The sequence below is a fragment of the Colletotrichum costaricense genome (genome assembly GCF_030867565.1).
Source record: "Colletotrichum costaricense strain IMI 309622 chromosome Unknown Scaffold_2.1, whole genome shotgun sequence".
NCBI classification, from domain to species: Eukaryota; Fungi; Ascomycota; class Sordariomycetes; order Glomerellales; family Glomerellaceae; genus Colletotrichum; species Colletotrichum costaricense.
Window position 1 is genome coordinate 2,296,012 of NW_026848231.1, and position 16,103 is coordinate 2,312,114.

The 16,103-nt window shown below is 52.6% G+C and overlaps 4 protein-coding genes across 4 annotated transcripts; 2 read left to right on the top strand and 2 right to left on the bottom strand.

The window, feature by feature from the left end:
- Positions 1–383: 383 nt before the first annotated feature.
- Positions 384–1,116, bottom strand: CCOS01_02423 (uncharacterized protein; the record flags this gene model as incomplete). The annotated part of the gene is made up of 2 exons (XM_060450614.1): positions 384–577; positions 882–1,116. The coding sequence occupies 2 exons, from the start codon at positions 1,114–1,116 to the stop codon at positions 384–386; spliced, it is 429 nt and encodes a 142-aa protein (XP_060319264.1).
- A 4,106-nt stretch (positions 1,117–5,222) lies between these two features.
- Positions 5,223–6,878, top strand: CCOS01_02424 (ATP-dependent protease La domain-containing protein; the record flags this gene model as incomplete). The annotated part of the gene is made up of 1 exon (XM_060450615.1): positions 5,223–6,878. One exon carries the CDS (start codon positions 5,223–5,225, stop codon positions 6,876–6,878), a length of 1,656 nt encoding a protein of 551 aa, XP_060319265.1.
- A 1,742-nt stretch (positions 6,879–8,620) lies between these two features.
- Positions 8,621–9,857, bottom strand: CCOS01_02425 (uncharacterized protein; the record flags this gene model as incomplete). The annotated part of the gene is made up of 3 exons (XM_060450616.1): positions 8,621–9,538; positions 9,594–9,734; positions 9,792–9,857. 3 exons carry the CDS (start codon positions 9,855–9,857, stop codon positions 8,621–8,623), a joined length of 1,125 nt encoding a protein of 374 aa, XP_060319266.1.
- Positions 9,858–14,068: 4,211 nt separating this feature from the next.
- On the top strand, positions 14,069–15,794 carry CCOS01_02426 (RNA recognition domain-containing protein; the record flags this gene model as incomplete). Its single annotated transcript, XM_060450617.1, has 5 exons — positions 14,069–14,437; positions 14,534–14,629; positions 14,680–15,327; positions 15,387–15,531; positions 15,595–15,794. 5 exons carry the CDS (start codon positions 14,069–14,071, stop codon positions 15,792–15,794), a joined length of 1,458 nt encoding a protein of 485 aa, XP_060319267.1.
- Between the last annotated feature and the right edge of the window lie 309 nt (positions 15,795–16,103).

Sequence of the window (16,103 nt, forward strand, 5' to 3'; positions counted from 1 at the left end):
CTCATATCATCACACTGATGCTGCCATCATCCATCCTGTCGTCCGTCGAATGCACAGAAAAAAGAGTGAACAAGCCATCTGATCTCGATGTATCAATTTCCAACGTGTATGAAGCCGACTTCGTACCAGTCAGGTTTGACTGCAGTATTCCTCTGAAGTGGGCTCTTCGTCTGACTGTTTGGTGTATCCTTCTACTTTTCCCGCATTTGCCTCTAATTGTAGTAATTTCAAATTTTCCCAATATTTTCAAGCTTCTTGACGGCAAACCCGGCCAATGTCAAATCAATCTCTTTCGCTTCTTTTTGCCTTTCCAATGTGTGCCGACGATGTAGGTAACCCCTTTCCTTCTTCCAAGTCCACACCACCGGTTTTTTTCTTTTCTTTCAGATAGCCTGCTTCAAGACATCGACAACCGCCTGCGATCTCAAAACAATATCGTTGCCGTAATCCACCTGCGGGAGACCAATCATGGTGAGCAGCTTCGGGTTGGCAATCATTTCGTTGACCGTCGCCGATCGGCCGCAGACGTCGACAAAGGACTCCGCGGCTGCGTCGGGGCCGCTGCGACCTGGTACGCCTGGGAGTGTTACTCTCCATGTCAGCGATTCGGGCTCCTCTTTTTTTCTTGGTTCCCCCCCTCCTCCTTATCCGTTTCCGTACTCCTCCCACACTCCAACTTCTCCGTGCCGCCGGCCTGGCCCCCGCGCGCGCGCACTTGCGCGGCTCGGAGGGAGGGGGGGAGGGGTGGGCTCGGGTACGGGGTCCGACAATACATCTCTTTCCGACCTCAATTAAAGGTCGACAAGAAAAGGGACAACACGTGCAGGGACTGGAACCTAGGCGGGCGTCATGCCATTTCAACAAACAAAAATGGTCCTAACCGATATCTTGCTGAGGGATCTGCTCCGGATACCGCACGGGCTCGCCGTCGCGGATGTGGTCGAGCTCCGTCATGATGTACCGGGAGCGGTTGACGTAGTCCCAGACGTGGAAAAGACCCTTGTGGGGGTTCGGCGGGCTCCAGGCCGGGTGGGCCTCGATGGCGTCGATGAGCTCCGTGAACTTTTCAATGATTTTGGCGCGGTGCTCGGGGGAGGGGAGGCTGAGGGAAGACATGATGGGTAGATAGGGAAGACGTAGGGGGAAGTATGTTCAACGCCGATGTGGAAAGTGAAGCAGGCGGGAGGAGAAGAGCTGCGGTGTAGGATAAGTAAAGCTGTTGAATATGAGAGTTCCAGACTTGGCTTTGGATAGAAAGCTATAGCAAAGATACTAGAGTCCGCAAATGTCGGTCAATTGGTAGAGTAAAGAAAAGAAGAAGTGGGAGAGAATTGGGAGGAAAAATCCTCCGAAAGCTTCCTCAATGTCAACAAACTGTCACATGGAAAGTTTCCTCTTCTGTGAGTTGTCGGTGAGGGTAAGCAAGGGTTTGGAACGCGTTGCCGCGTTATTGTGGCATGTTTTCCAATCGCACAGACTCGGCTGGGCAACCAAAAGTCAGAAGAAAGCCACAGCTTCAACTCGAATTAGGTTGCGTTTTTTTGGCTGATGAGGGGAAGAATAGCGAGTGGGGTTCAAATGGCGGCATCTACCCTTGAGATGGGTAGAATGGAGGGGTTCGAGGGGTTGATGGGCAAACATGGGGTCAAATGGCTGGTACAGAACCGAAGATCTGCTCTGAAACTGGAAGCTCAGTTGCTGAGTCCATATGACGATCTCGTTACAGACAAGAAAGGTAAGGTAGGTTGCGTGGTTACACAGAGACTAACATCATACAGTATATGCAACATGGTATTAGCCACGAAGCCGACTGGTTCCCAATTTCTTAGAGAACTTCGGCGCCTAGTTCGTGCATGCCTTGGTACTTCTCTTTTTCTCTCATGGTACCGAGACATTGTTCTCTTCTGGCCGAGCTATGCAGATTTTCCGACCAAGGAGATGAAAGTTTGTGGTGTAACAACAGTAGTCTTACAGCAACTTACGCCCGCAGTGATTACTTGTCACATATATTATCCCCAGTGGCTGAGGATTTTAGTCGACAACGCCCAATGAGAAGCTAAAACTGCGGAACAGTTGAAGGATGTGATACTCGATAGATTTTCGCCTCGCACTTCTATTCCGGGCATAGGTGTAGTGCGAATTGCGCTACTCTAGAGTCGAACTCGAGCCATCAAACGACTCTCGTTGCCTCGTAAGGTAGTAGCGCGTCTAACATACGCTTAGTGCTGGCAAGTCAGGCTCCGCGGTCCCGGCAACATTGACTATCTGTGAGGTGAAGATGGCAGGCGGCGGCAACGGCCACGCAAGACGTCTGTGGCCAGGGACAGGCGCAAGACCGGCTGGCAGAGTGGCAACCGCAGAAAAGCTCAACAGCTGGCTAGTGCGCAGGAAGCGAGCGGTATGTGAGTGGCCTCATGACTTTACGCCACTACATTGCTTGAGCAAGGCTGAATCGAGATCCTGCTGTCTGCGTTCTTCGACCAAAGAGGCTAGTTGTTCGGGGCACTACTCACATTTGTTAGGCTTCGTGAGCGATGAGCAGCCCCATTGTCTAGTAGTGTTAGGACTGCGATCAGTCAAGAGTCAAGATCCGAGGCTTACGACTAGTAAGCAGGACCAGGACTAGGAATTATGGGAATCGAGGACTAGGTCTAGGGCCAATGAGGACTTGCCAGAGCTGAAACCGAGTTGGGAAAAAAGTCATGTTGCAGATGCTCATGAGACTGAGAGGGAGACATCCGAGACACGGTCGCCCGAAGGATAAGTCAGTTCTGCGCTTCTCAGACCTAATAGGGCGACTTATTGCCTAGATTGCCGAGAAGAAAATAGCCAACAAGTCCAGAACTTCAATGTTGAGCGAGAGGTACAGAAAGCAGCGGGCGTGAAAGGCAGGGGCGAAAAGTAGCCAAAGTGTCATGACGCACTGGATCTGAGAAGCTGAGCTGCATCTGAGTGGGCGCGGCAGCGAACAAGGCGCTGGAAAAAACGCTGGACCCTGGCTTGTCCGGGCATGTTTGCGCTGTCTTGGGTACGTGCAGGCGCTAGCGCCGATTGCCGGCCACAATAGAACCGAGCGGGATCGTTAAAAGCAGTTGCGATCACTTTCCAGAAGGCTCAACTTCGTCCGACTCAAGCATCGAGGTGGGAGGAAAAAACGCAGTTTTGTGTGGGAATACGGGCCACAGGCACACATTGTTGCCTCAAGTTTCCCTGATGAGAGACAGAGGCGTCCGCCCAGTGGTACTCGCGAAGTCGCGGTACTTGTCGGCATGGATGAAGCGTGGTGAATGGCCATGCTTGCTGATGTCAGGGTCCTGGGTCTCGTCCGCATCGAGATCTGGCTGCGGCCGACACGAATACCTAGGTACGTGGTAGTATTTTGCGGTGTGGCAGTCGTACTCGTAAGTTGCCGGCCACAGTGGTATTTCGGGGTTTGGCCTTTCGGAAATTGTTGGTTGGACGGTTTGGGGAGATGGAGAGTCCCTTGCAGATTTACGGTTACTGAATCTTTTCCCACGACATACGAGAGATTGCTTGTGTCTTGCCGCAAAGTCGATAGATCGCCTACCCTGCAATACATCCCGGCCGGGATTCGGACCAGAACAGACAAGAGCAGACGGGAGGGACTCGTGGAGGCGGGCCATCCTCCGAACATCACGTGGCATGTGTTGTCTCATGTCTTGCTGAGGTAAGCAGTCCCGACAGCGCGTGTGCACCTTCCAGCAAGCCCGCAGAACAGATATCCAAAAGAGGGGCAACAAGATGCTGAATTGCGTCATACCACAGGTCCGTATCTCTGTAAACCTGCAAGTACCAATTGACAGTGTCCGACAGCAAAACTCATATAACACAAGGCAGGTTGTCTAGGTTCTAAGGCTCCCTCGAAACAAATCAGGCAGTCGACCCCTCCATCAATTCGAGGCAAGAGGCAAAAACACCCCGATCAAGCGTCTTTGAGCACATGAGATGAGCTGAAGATCTAGGACATCTACCGAGTTTAAATGTGCGTAAACACTGCTCCACAAATATTACAGAGTTTCCAGCTACTGGGAATTGCAGATCAGAAGAACAGTTAGTGCCGGTAAAAACCAAAGGCAGCTCGTAGCTCCAAGGTAAGGCAAGCCCACAGTCGATCAGCCCGCCGTGCAGCCGTTGAGAAGGGAAAATCTAGAAAGAAAATGCACTAGGCACGGAGAACAAAAACTGATTGAGCCATGTTGTCCCAATCGGTCTCCCGTTCTCGCACTCACGCTTCAGGTTCTCTCGCCCGTCTCTATTGGACCCCGTGGTGTCCAAGACTCCAAGTGTCGTCACAACTAGCCTAGAAATTTGGCTACTGACAACAGCCCGCTAAACCCTTTTCCGACTAGGCGCAAGGGGCCCCGTTCAGGGCATCTGGGAAAGAGCCACAAGAGCCCGCCCATGCGTCGTCGCCTGCCGCGAAGTTCGCAACTTGTACCGGTACTTGACATGACCTTGGAATCTCGACAAGGACCGCCGGGCCTGGCGCTGTCCGGGGGCGGCTCTCTTGCTGCTTCCTCTCATTGTTCTTTCCTGCTTGTTGCTGAGATGTCGCTCCCATGGCTCCCCAATCGTAGCCCACCTCTGCCTTTCTCTCCAATTTCATTGACCTCATTGCACGGCCACACCATCCCCCGAACGCACCCCTCCTAAACCGTCCAGCCGCCCAGCGAATTGGTAACTCGACGTTAAATGTATGACGCCTGCCAGTTGTTATCCACCATCATTACCTTCGCGCCCCCAAACGTACTCTTTCTATGCGACAGACACTGGCTCGGTACATGCATCCCGCCAGTTCTCCAGCTTCTAGCTCCGGCCCTCGGTCTACTAGCTTTGCCGGTCTCTCTTCACCTGTCCGCTTTTGATCTCGTTCAGGCGCATCATGAGATCCGCTCGTTTCTGGAACCTCTGCAGCCCTGGTGATCCCGCATATATGACCCCTGGTCACTGTCCCCCCGTCTCTTTCTTGCTGGATCTTACATACGCTCAGGTGGCTACACGAAATACATAGCCATCCTCCACCACTCGACCTCGGCGGCGCTTCGTTTAACTATCTCGACTCACCGACGATACGTCCATTATACACCACGAGAGCAGGATCGTGCTAGGGAAGAAAAGGTCATTTACGAAACGAACCGGTCGCGAACTCGTACAGACATCTACCTAAGCTGTGCCAGCACCGAGCTGGTGGAGACGGCTTCATGTCCTCCGACCAACCCCGAGTCGTCGAGAGCAGACCATCGGCCCTCACGTCCAACCCGGTACACGAAGCCGAGGACGAAAAGGATCATGGCACTGTCGAACGGCCACTGGAGGGCGACCAAATTCGAGGAGTCATTCGCCTGATACAATGCCGAAAATGCTCCCACCTTCTCCAAGAGCCAATTACACTCCCTTGCGGTCGAAGCCTCTGTAAACAATGTGTCCCAGAAACACACACTCGAGAAAATATATCATATCCCGCCACGCCAAATAGATTACAAGGCTTCGAATGCCCTTATGTGGAATGTGGGAAGAACCATGCCGTGGGCGACTGTGGCGTTGATGTCATTCTCACCAAGGCAGTCAACAACTTCAAGTCTGAGATGGAGAAGGCGAAAGAGACGAGCACCAAAGCCGAGATCTCCACGCATGTCATCATCAACAGTTCAGGTGCTGGGCAGTCAGATATGAGGGACGACAACGCAGAAGTGGCGAGGGTTGTGAAAGGAGGCCCCCTGCTCGCAGTCTATACGTTGGCAGATACAGGCGAGTTGGACTACAACTCAGCCGTCACTTTTGCCGAAGTCTCGTCACTCGGAGATGAGGCTACATCAATCGACTCAAGGACATTTTCCAAAGTAAAGGAATCTGTACGCACGGAAATGGACTGCCAGGTTTGCTATGCCTTGTTCTACGACCCTCTCACGACAGTTTGCGGCCACACTTTCTGTCGATCGTGCTTACACCGCGTGTTGGACCACTCCTCCTACTGTCCGATTTGTCGACGAGGGTTGTCAGTTAGCCCTCTGCTATACCAGGAGTCATGCCCATCAAATGAGAGTCTGAAAACCATCATTCAGACTTTTTGGGCCGATGCCGTTCTCACAAGAGGCGATGCTTTGGCGGCGGAAGCAATGAACAGACATCGGGAGTTTGATATTCCTATTTTTGTCTGCACATTGTCGTTTCCAATGATGCCGACCTTTCTCCATGTCTTTGAGCCGCGCTATCGCCTGATGATACGCCGAGCTTTGGAGGGCGACCGAACTTTCGGCATGGTGCTACCTCAACGACCCCGGACAGCTAACGACACACACTTTGTACAATACGGAACCCTCTTACGCATTGTGAACGCCGAGTACTTTGCAGACGGCAGGAGCCTGATCGAGACATCTGGCATATCACGCTTTAGAATAACCAGACATGGCATTTTGGATGGATATTTGGTGGGGAAAATTGAACGGATTGACGACATATCGATCGCGGAGGAAGAAGATCTAGAGGCAACCGAGACACAACAAGCCCTAGAAAGATACGAAAGCGCAGCTACACACCAGAGCGAAGACTCGAGTTTGCCGAGACCACTCACGACTACCCCCGAGGATCTCTCAACAATGCCAACTAGCGACCTTCTGTCCTTGGGTGTTTCCTTTGTGCAGAGAATGAGGCAACAAAGCGTGCCGTGGCTGGCACAACGAATGCTGGCTATTTATGGGGAATGCCCCAACGATCCGGCGCTCTTTCCTTGGTGGTTTGCCAGCATCCTGCCAGCCAAGGAATACGAGAAGTACAAACTTTTGGAAACACGAAGCGTCAGAGAGCGACTCAAAATCTGCTGCGGCTGGATTTTGGAATGGGAGTCAAGCAGGTGGTGAGTAATCCCTGCCCGATGCTTTCTTCTTTTGCGCCCTTTTGTTTGGAGTTTTCCCGCACCGATTCAGAAGCTCTGTGAGGGTTCTTTTATAGAGACTCGGTGTGGATGTCATTGTTGCCCCCGTTTGCTTGTTATTAGACAATTAAACAGACGGGCTAAGGTGCAGAAACTTTCAGGAGGGCCCTTATTGACGGCCGCTCAGGTCCCTCTCAGACTGCAGAATCTTCTGATGCTGGGGACTAGCTCAGCTACGGGCGCCGAAGGCCTCGCCCAAGAGACATGAATTGAAATTGGCCACGAGGAAGTCGAGGTCTTGGCCTACGAGGGTTGACTTATCGACTACAAGGCTCCGTCTCCACTGGGATGTTAGGATGCGGGGGTGGCAGTTGTCGTAAATTTCTCGCATTTGCATGGCAGCATTGGGCATGTACTAGGAATCCTTCACGGCATTATATTACGACACAATACAGATACCAAATTGGCCTATGTTGGTATACTAGAGAACCATGTCAAACAGAAGTTTAAGAATGCAAATTCGCTCATGTTTCCGACGTATGCAAGTTGAAGTCGATGTCTAGCTGTTATCTTACCCAGGGCAGCCTCGAAGATTACAGCTTTGTTGATGATTCTCATGCTTCGTCAGATACCCCCGATGTAACCAGGGATATATGCTTAGCAAGTGCCACCACGCGAGGGATGTTTTCCAGAGGGGACATTGGCACCTTCATTCATACTAGACAAGCCTACGACCGTCCGTGACTTCCTCAAAATATTTGGTCGTCGTTCACTTCAGACTACAACCTTCACACATCCATCCTCCCTGGCCACAACACGACCGATTTTGCCATCTTTCAAGCAACTGTCTTTCTGTCATCATTCGCCACCTATTATTATCACCTCAGAATGTATTCCACCGCTTCAAGGACACATTCAACGATAAGCGCTTCGGCAAGGAAGCCAGGAATGATTGAATCAACGCCGTAGCAGCTGTACCCAACGATACAGAGATGCAGAGATAGACGACTGGGAGCAGGACAGCGCACAGCGGACATCAATGAAGGCTGGTGCGTCCGAGTTGGCCGGAAACGGTGCGGAACTGGAAACCATAGATGACTTTGCCAAGAAACCAGTGTTGTAGAGTTAGTATTCAATGTCGGCCTCTTGCTCTGCTGCTACTTATCCTTTCTGTTTGAATGGTGCTGATCTCCATTGCCTTTGTAAGTTGCTTCAATAGAAACTTATGACAATGAGTAAAGTGACTGTGCTCGCAACTAACAACCAAGTCACAATTCAGACGCTTGATTCGAGGTAAACGAGATGCGCACCCCGCCGTGATCAAGCTTCCGTCAAAGCCTAGGTCTGTTGAGAGATCCCCGTCTTTCATTCGGACAAAAAACAGCCTATACGTGAGATAGTCACCAGGACGCAAGAATAATGTCATAACTATAGATTGGCTCGGCTCTTCAGTCTCCTTGCACAATGCTTTGACTTGGAGTTTTGCCAGAACGTTCTCCGCTTGGAAAATCTCTGAGCAATGGCTAGCTCAAAGGGTCTTTCTAGTGGCTTATGACACTCGCGGTGCGTGGATGTAGCCAAGTCGACTTTCTAAAATGGGCAACTTCTACTCCCCGTGCTTGGGCGTCAAACATGACGCCTTTAAGCATTCATGACGCCTCATAAATAGCAAGAAAAGCGAGCCCGAGTCATGTCGGCCGGCACAAATAATTCGAAGGTACCCCGAATTTACTGAATTCCAAAAAAGGCATCGTCAAACTTGCCGTGCTCCATTTCTGTCATGTCTCCAAAAAACATATCATCGAAGCTGTTACCATCGCCCCCGTCGCCGCCCATGTTCATATCGAGGTCCATGTTCTCCATGCTTGTATTCCCATCGAGGTTGAACAGATCGTCGATGTTCGTGGACTCCTGCTTCTCCATCTTGGTTTCCACCGGCTTCTCTTGGCTAGCTGCCGACGCTGTTGCTCCTGCCGAGGCTGGCGGGGCTGCACCAGTCTCTTGTTTCGTAGCGCTATCTGGAGGAAGGAGATTATCGAGCGACAAGAGGTCGCCGCCTATGTCGCCGGAGCCGAATGATATGTCCATGGCCGCATCCTGTACCTGGGCTTGGTCTGGTGCCTCGTTGCTGGGTGGCGCCAAACTGAAGGTCATATCCGTGAAATGGAACTCTGGGTTGTTGCCCTCAGTACCGCCTCCAGAGTCGTCACCAAGACCAAACAAGTCATCCATGGGCGCCTCTGGGGCACCTGAAGGCTGAGGTTGCGAACTTGGCGGCTCGGTCTTAAACTCCTGCTTGATCTCGCCCATAGGGGCCATCATAGCCGGTGGTGCAGCAGGTGGTGCTGGTGTCATCTCCTGCTTCACTTGGGGACTGGGTTCGGGCGCTGGCTGGAAGCCGACGCCCATGTCAGGGAACGGAGCCATTGATGGTGCTGTGCTTGGTTCTGCGGGAACCCTCTGCGGACCCGTAGCCTCCGTGGTCTTGGGTTCATTCTCAGGAGGCGTTGGCTCTCGAGACGAAGAGTCGAGGTCGATGGCCATGGGTGATTTGGTCTGCGCCTCGACTGGCGCAGGCTGTTCCACCGGTTGTCTTGCCTGCTGGAAACGATCCAAATCTCTTTGTAGGGCAGCCTTGGCCCGTATCTGCCGTCGGTGTTACTACTAGACGCAAGAAAGGGACCTCACTTGAGTGACTTACTATCTCGCTCTCCAAATCATCCAGTTTCCAGTGGAAGCTCTCGATGATCTCTGGCATCTTTGTTTGTAAAGAGGCTTGGGCCTGGAATTGATGCCTGCCATCTTTGCTAAGAGACTTCAGTGCCTTGCCTGTTTGGACCAGCTGCGGATATGATCAGCCATTACAGTCACGTATTTGAAATTACCAAATTTTACATACCACATCGTTTATAAGTCCATGCAGTGCTTCCGCAGAGTCAGAAGTCGACGCCTTCGAGTTTGCCATTGCAGCGACGTGACGCCGCTGGCTATGAGTTCAATGGTCAAATATTCTACGAGCTGCTCGCGTTTTCGAGTGCGTAGGATCGATATGCCAAGTCGAAATGCCGCGACACAGTAATAGGTGACAGTCGACCATTCAAGGGGATGTGTCAAACTTGATATTATGAGGTCGAAGAGACTGAGAGAGGCCAGGCGTTTCCGTATGCGTCGATTATGTGAACTCTTCGGCAGTGGAGAGAGTGAGAGAGAATGGAACCGTCGAAGCTACCTTATTGAACCGATTTGATGGGATGATTGAAGTTGATTTGGTAAAAGTAAATCGCTGGATCGTTGCTGAAGTTGCAGTCGATTCTTCGACAACCAACCAAACACCAATGTTTGACGTCTGAATCAGCCAGGTTCCCAGCCTTCCTCTCCGATGAGCCGGTACGTACCTGCGGTGAGTTTAGGTAGATTCTCTGTCGTCGACTGGAAGGCGAGACTGGAGCCCGGGCGCATAGCTTGACCAATCAGACACATTAGGAAGCTCAACCAATGAACAGCCGAAGTGCACATGCGGGCTGCTGTGGCCATGCAGTTGCGCCACGCCCACAGCAATCACAGCTCCTAGCGCCAACGACCTGAGGAAGGAACATTGAATGCACTGTGAGCCCCGGAAGTAACCCCGCACCTGCCATACGGCACGGGGTGAGCGCAAGACAAGCAGGCGGTAGTAGGACACTTTCCCCTCTTCTATTTCCCCTCTGTCTCTGGCTCTGGTTCCACCTTTTCCTCCATGCATCAGATCACGACCGACGTGGAATCTTGGGACGAAGTCGACTGAGAGGGTGTTCTTCAGTTGAAACTCGATTGCGTCGGACGGAAGACTCGTCGAGGGCCGTAAGCCCCTGCGAGGAGCTCTGATCGACGAGAGTCTGGTCTGCCTACGTATGCGTACCTTCAATGTTTGGAGAGGCACAAGCTACCTTGGTCTGTCAACACTTATCTTGCTGATATTGGGTCCCCAGACGGTGACTTGGATTCCCTTCCACGCTCAGTAACAACCAGGCCACATGCGGAAGAGGTTCCCTGATCTCTCGGAGGACGTTGTTGCGGATGCGGAAGACAAGGGCGAAGCCCACCGTCGGAGGTATGGGTAACCCTATTGCTGCCGCCGGTGAGCTAACCCAGGACATCGTTCGTCCCATCGTGCCGGGAGCCCTCCTCCCGGGAAATTGGTTGCGTCCTGCAACGACAAGTTTCGTAACCCACATGCCCGGTCATTGATGCCCGGAACTCTAGCGTCTTGGGGGTCCTTATGCATGCTGAAGCTTGCTGTGACTTTACATAATGTAGGTAAGAGAATGTCTAGCTGTGAGACATCCCGAGCCACCAAATAATCAGTGATGATGAGCCTGATGATATGAAGTCGGTTGTCGGTCAGTCGGTCTTGAAAAGCGGAATGGATCCTTATCTTAGTCCATGTACCGAGGAGAACCCCCGACAGTCTGTTCTTGATTGTGTGCTTGCAACAGGTTGAGCATTGATGTTGTGGTCCGCCAAAGCTAAATGCTTATATTCCATGGTTGAGGCTATTAGTGCCGCCCCCCATCGCGACTTGGCGTGAGGCATGAGATGAAATTCTGGGAGGCTCAGTCGTCTATTGAAGAGAAAGTGCTAGTACAGCTGGTAATTTGTTTACTATGCATGCGGCAGGTGAGCCTGAAAGACGCTTAAACAGGGAGTGCGCCGAGGCATAGCTGGGATATCCTTTCCTTTAGGCAAATCATTTGGCACGGTGATCAGTCATGATTTCTGCATTGAGACTCAAGGCTTGGAATCCTTCCTATGGCGACACGTTTGCTACCATTATCCAACTCCGAGGTCAGGGCCCCCATTGAATCGAGTTCTGTTTGTTTGCACTGGCTTTTTCACCTTGGTGGGAGCTCATCTTACATGGCCTGTTGGCAGCCGCAAATTTCATTTCACTGCTACGCATTTGTAACTACGTTCATCCACGTCCAATCGAGAGTGTGATCAATGCAGCCTATATGTGCATCTTTCTATGACCGACTCTCAGGTTCAATGAGTGATCCATTGATTCAGGAAATGTCAAAACCAAGCGCCCGTCCTGTCTAGCTCTGACAGGGCCTGTCCCGCCTCCCGCGACTCCCGTCTGGCGCAGAAAGTTGAATTGGCCATCCAATGTCTGTGATGGTGCAATGCTCAAACTTCCACGTCGTCAGCGGCCGTCCCAGGCTTTGCTCCTTGCCCAAGCAAGTTTAGCGCAAGTCGCTTAAGCATCTACCTGTTGCAGCAACACCCCTTTTTTGTTTCCTGCTGCCATCCCATCTCTCCCATTTCCCCTCACTCTGCAAGCCCTGACCAAGCGGAAGGCTCACCCGTTGGTTCAAGGTAAAGAAGGTTGAGCGAGTACCGAGTGTGAATCAGGTGCAGCTAAGCTAAGACTCGCAAGTACTCGACACCAGATGACAGCACGTAACTGAGGGTAGGTGTCCGTACCTTAGGTAGCGGGAAGTGTGGATGTGCTCGAATTAAAAGAATAAAAAGAAGAAGGGTATCCGTAGAATAGGTAGCCCGCTGCCCGCCCCTCTCGCGCCGGGGACCAGCTACAGCCACCCGTATCTTAGTAGCACCACCCTTGGCCGACTGGGGATAGTGCGCAGCTGTACCCAGTGGAAAGGCACGGCTGGACAAGCAACAGCCTGGCACAGGGTTCGACGGAGACCTTCAACAGGCCAATCCCAGGGTCTGGGACCAGCGGTGGGCGCCGAATGGGTTGCCCTTGTTGCTTTGCTGGCGAGGTGAGCCTGGTGAGGCAACAGTGAACGACGCATGTACATTTCTGTAGAAGCTTTGCAGCAACGCGCAGCAATTGACACCCCAAATTATACATGGACAAAATGTAAAAAAGAAAAAAAGGCAAGTGGAGATGCCTTGGGTGTGGATTACCCTCCTACCTTGTCACCCTGTATAGATTGCGTACCAAGGTAGGTACGAAACTGCCTCCCAACATAGAGGTAAATGAGGGCAAAGCTCCAACTGAACCCATTCTGCACCGGCCTCTATCTGCCTTTGCTGAGGTGCACTGGACAGGACGAGACCACATCTCACTGGACGACAACCTGCATCTCCCCTACCTACCCTACCACCTTACCTTACTTAGCACTATGTACGGTGCCAGGGTGCCGCAGGCTGTGCGAATTTCGTTTCTGGTCTCGCCATGATCAAATGTCCCCCCCTCATCCGCCCTCCTTCTTCTCCCTCCTTCCATCTGCTCCCCTCTCCCCTCCCCATCGCAGATTCTCCTCTCCGCGTCTTCAGGAAACGTTTCTCTCTCCTCTCTCCTGTCGTCTCCTGTCTCTCTCTCTCTCTCTCCTCTCGGACCGGGTTTTGTTGTGATTCCTTTCAGGGGGTTCCAGTCCTCTTTTCACGCCTGTTTCCTTGGTGCTCGCCTCCGCTTATCATTTCGAGTCTCCTGTCATCTCATCTACAGCACTGCACAGTACACTACTTTGGAGCTTCTCTCGGCATCTCTCTTATCATTCGCCCTTCCCCTTGTCTCTCTATCCGCTCAAGCGTCTCTCTTGTCACGTTGGGTCGACGTCCATTTTGCCTGCCAGTACCGTCTCCACGTCCACAATTTTTCCTGTCGACTTTCGGTTCGTTGCCTTCCTCTTCCAAGGTCAAGTCACATCGTTCCATTCTCGACTTCGACTGCCTCTACCGATAGATCGCAAAGAACAGATCCAAGGAAAAAAAAAGACTCGACATCGTCCTAGCCGCCCTCGGCTAAGACATCCTAATTGTGTCCGCCACTTTTTTCCCTCTCTCATACTTATTCTCTCTCGCGCGCGCGCACTCTCCCCGCCTCCCGCTTCCCGCTCTTTTAGCCTCGTTGCTCGCTTGCTTGCTTGCTTTGCTGTGAGCTTCTAGGGTCACGTCAGTCTCGGGACAAGTTTTCAGTACTACTTCCTCCCACACTTCTACTCACGCCACAATCAACAAGCTCCAAGCAGTCGGTTGCTTCTCGAACCTCGCTACCGTTCTAAGACAATCTTAGTCGAGCGTCGCATCTTGCAAGCAAAGTCTAGAGCTATATTGGTCTAGCTACCTGCCACGCTGTCTCTCATATCGTCATTAGCAGTCGACGAATTCTCAAGTTTCGAAATCCACTCGTCACACAATCGACTCCTAGTACCAATAACCGACGCAATGGCGGACAACGGACCTGCTTCGAACGCTGCGCAGCTGCCCCCTCCTCCCCAGCCGAATGCTGGAGCTCCAGGCTACGAGAACGGCCAGAATGGCCAGTCAAACCCGGCGCACATGCCCCCGCCTCCCCTCCATATTCCGCAGAACAACAACCCGATTCCGACCGCCATTACCTCGCCCATGTCTGGTGTCGATAAGGTTATGTCGCCCGGTAGCGCTGGGGGATTCGGCCGCCGTGCTGCTCCCGAACCTAACAAGCGGGCGCTGTACGTCGGAGGCTTGGATCAACGTGTTACCGAGGATGTCTTGCGTCAGATCTTCGAGACTACTGGCCACGTTCAGAATGTCAAGATCATCCCCGACAAGAATGTGCGTATACTGTTGCCATATAAAACTTTCCATGAGGATGCTATTGGTATCTACATGTCCATGTGATCCACGATATAGCTGACCGTGTATCGACAGGCTAAGGGCTACAACTATGGATTCGTTGAGTACGATGATCCCGGTGCGGCCGAGCGCGCTATGCAGACCTTGAATGGAAGACGTGTGCACCAATCCGTACGAGAACCTTCCTCTGATGTTGCGAATCGAAGTTGACAATTTGTTAGGAAATCCGCGTCAATTGGGCTTACCAGTCCAACACCTCAAGCAAGGAGGACACCTCCAACCACTTCCACATCTTCGTTGGCGACCTTAGCAACGAAGTCAACGACGAGGTTCTGACCCAGGCGTTCTCTGCCTTTGGCTCCGTATCCGAAGCTCGTGTCATGTGGGACATGAAGACTGGCCGATCTCGTGGATACGGTTTCGTCGCTTTCAGGGACCGCCCGGACGCCGAGAAGGCACTCAGCTCCATGGATGGGGAGTGGCTTGGCTCACGCGCCATCCGCTGCAACTGGGCAAACCAAAAGGGTCAGCCGTCTATTGCGCAGCAGCAGGCGATGCAGGCTATGGGCCTGACGCCCACGACACCTTTTGGCCACCACCAGTTCCCAGCTCATGGTGTCGCCAGCTACGAGGTTGTTCTTGCCCAGACGCCGTCGTGGCAAACGACGTGCTATGTTGGCAACTTGACTCCTTACACCACGCCAAACGACGTTGTCCCCCTGTTCCAAAACTTTGGCTTTGTGGTTGAGTCTCGATTCCAGGCGGACCGAGGATTTGCATTCATTAAGATGGATAGCCACGAGAGCGCGGCTATGGCAATCTGCCAGATGAACGGCTATAATGTTAATGGACGCCCCTTGAAGTGCAGTGTGAGTTTACCCCAAAGCCAATTGATGGAGAATACGCACTGACTTTTTCCTGTGCGAAGTGGGGCAAGGACAAGACCCCGAACCCTCAGGGCGGCGCCGCCGCCGGCTTCGACCCCTCGCAGCAGGCGTACAGCCCGCAAAGCGCCGCTTCCGGACCCGGAGGTTACCCCGGTACCCCGACTGCCTACTTTCCTCAATACGGCGGTGAGTGTTCAGCTACAGGCTAGAGATGCAGAAGAAACCCCAGGCTTACATGTTATTCATCAGGTCAATACCAAGGTCAGCATGGCAACTACGGTGGCCCAGCCGCTCAGTCCCCGGCCGGTTATGGAGCGCAGCCCATGGGATACGGCGGACCGCAGAGTGCCGGAGGCTATGGTCGCGGGCAACAGCCACCCAACCAGCAGTGGCCCCAGGGACCCCAGGGACAGAACTTCAACAACGGGTTCGCTGGGTACCAGGGCTAACTGCAGTTCACGACGTAGCCCAAGCTCGTGAGCTGGAGTGCGCAGCGCTGCTTTTTGCTTGAACAGAGCGCGTCGAATACGGTCGCACCCACAACGTTGCAAGGTCCTAGGGGTTGCTTTTGTGGAGTCTTTCTTTTCCAATGTTGTTTTCTCGATGGCAAAATGGCATGACCAACGCATCTCCCATGTTTTCCAAACATCATTTCTTGCCAAAGCGTCTCTCTCTCTATCTCAATCTCTCCTGCCATCTGCGATGAGGGCATATGTTGGTTTCTCTTGTGTGAGCACTGGGGATGCGAAGGGGACATC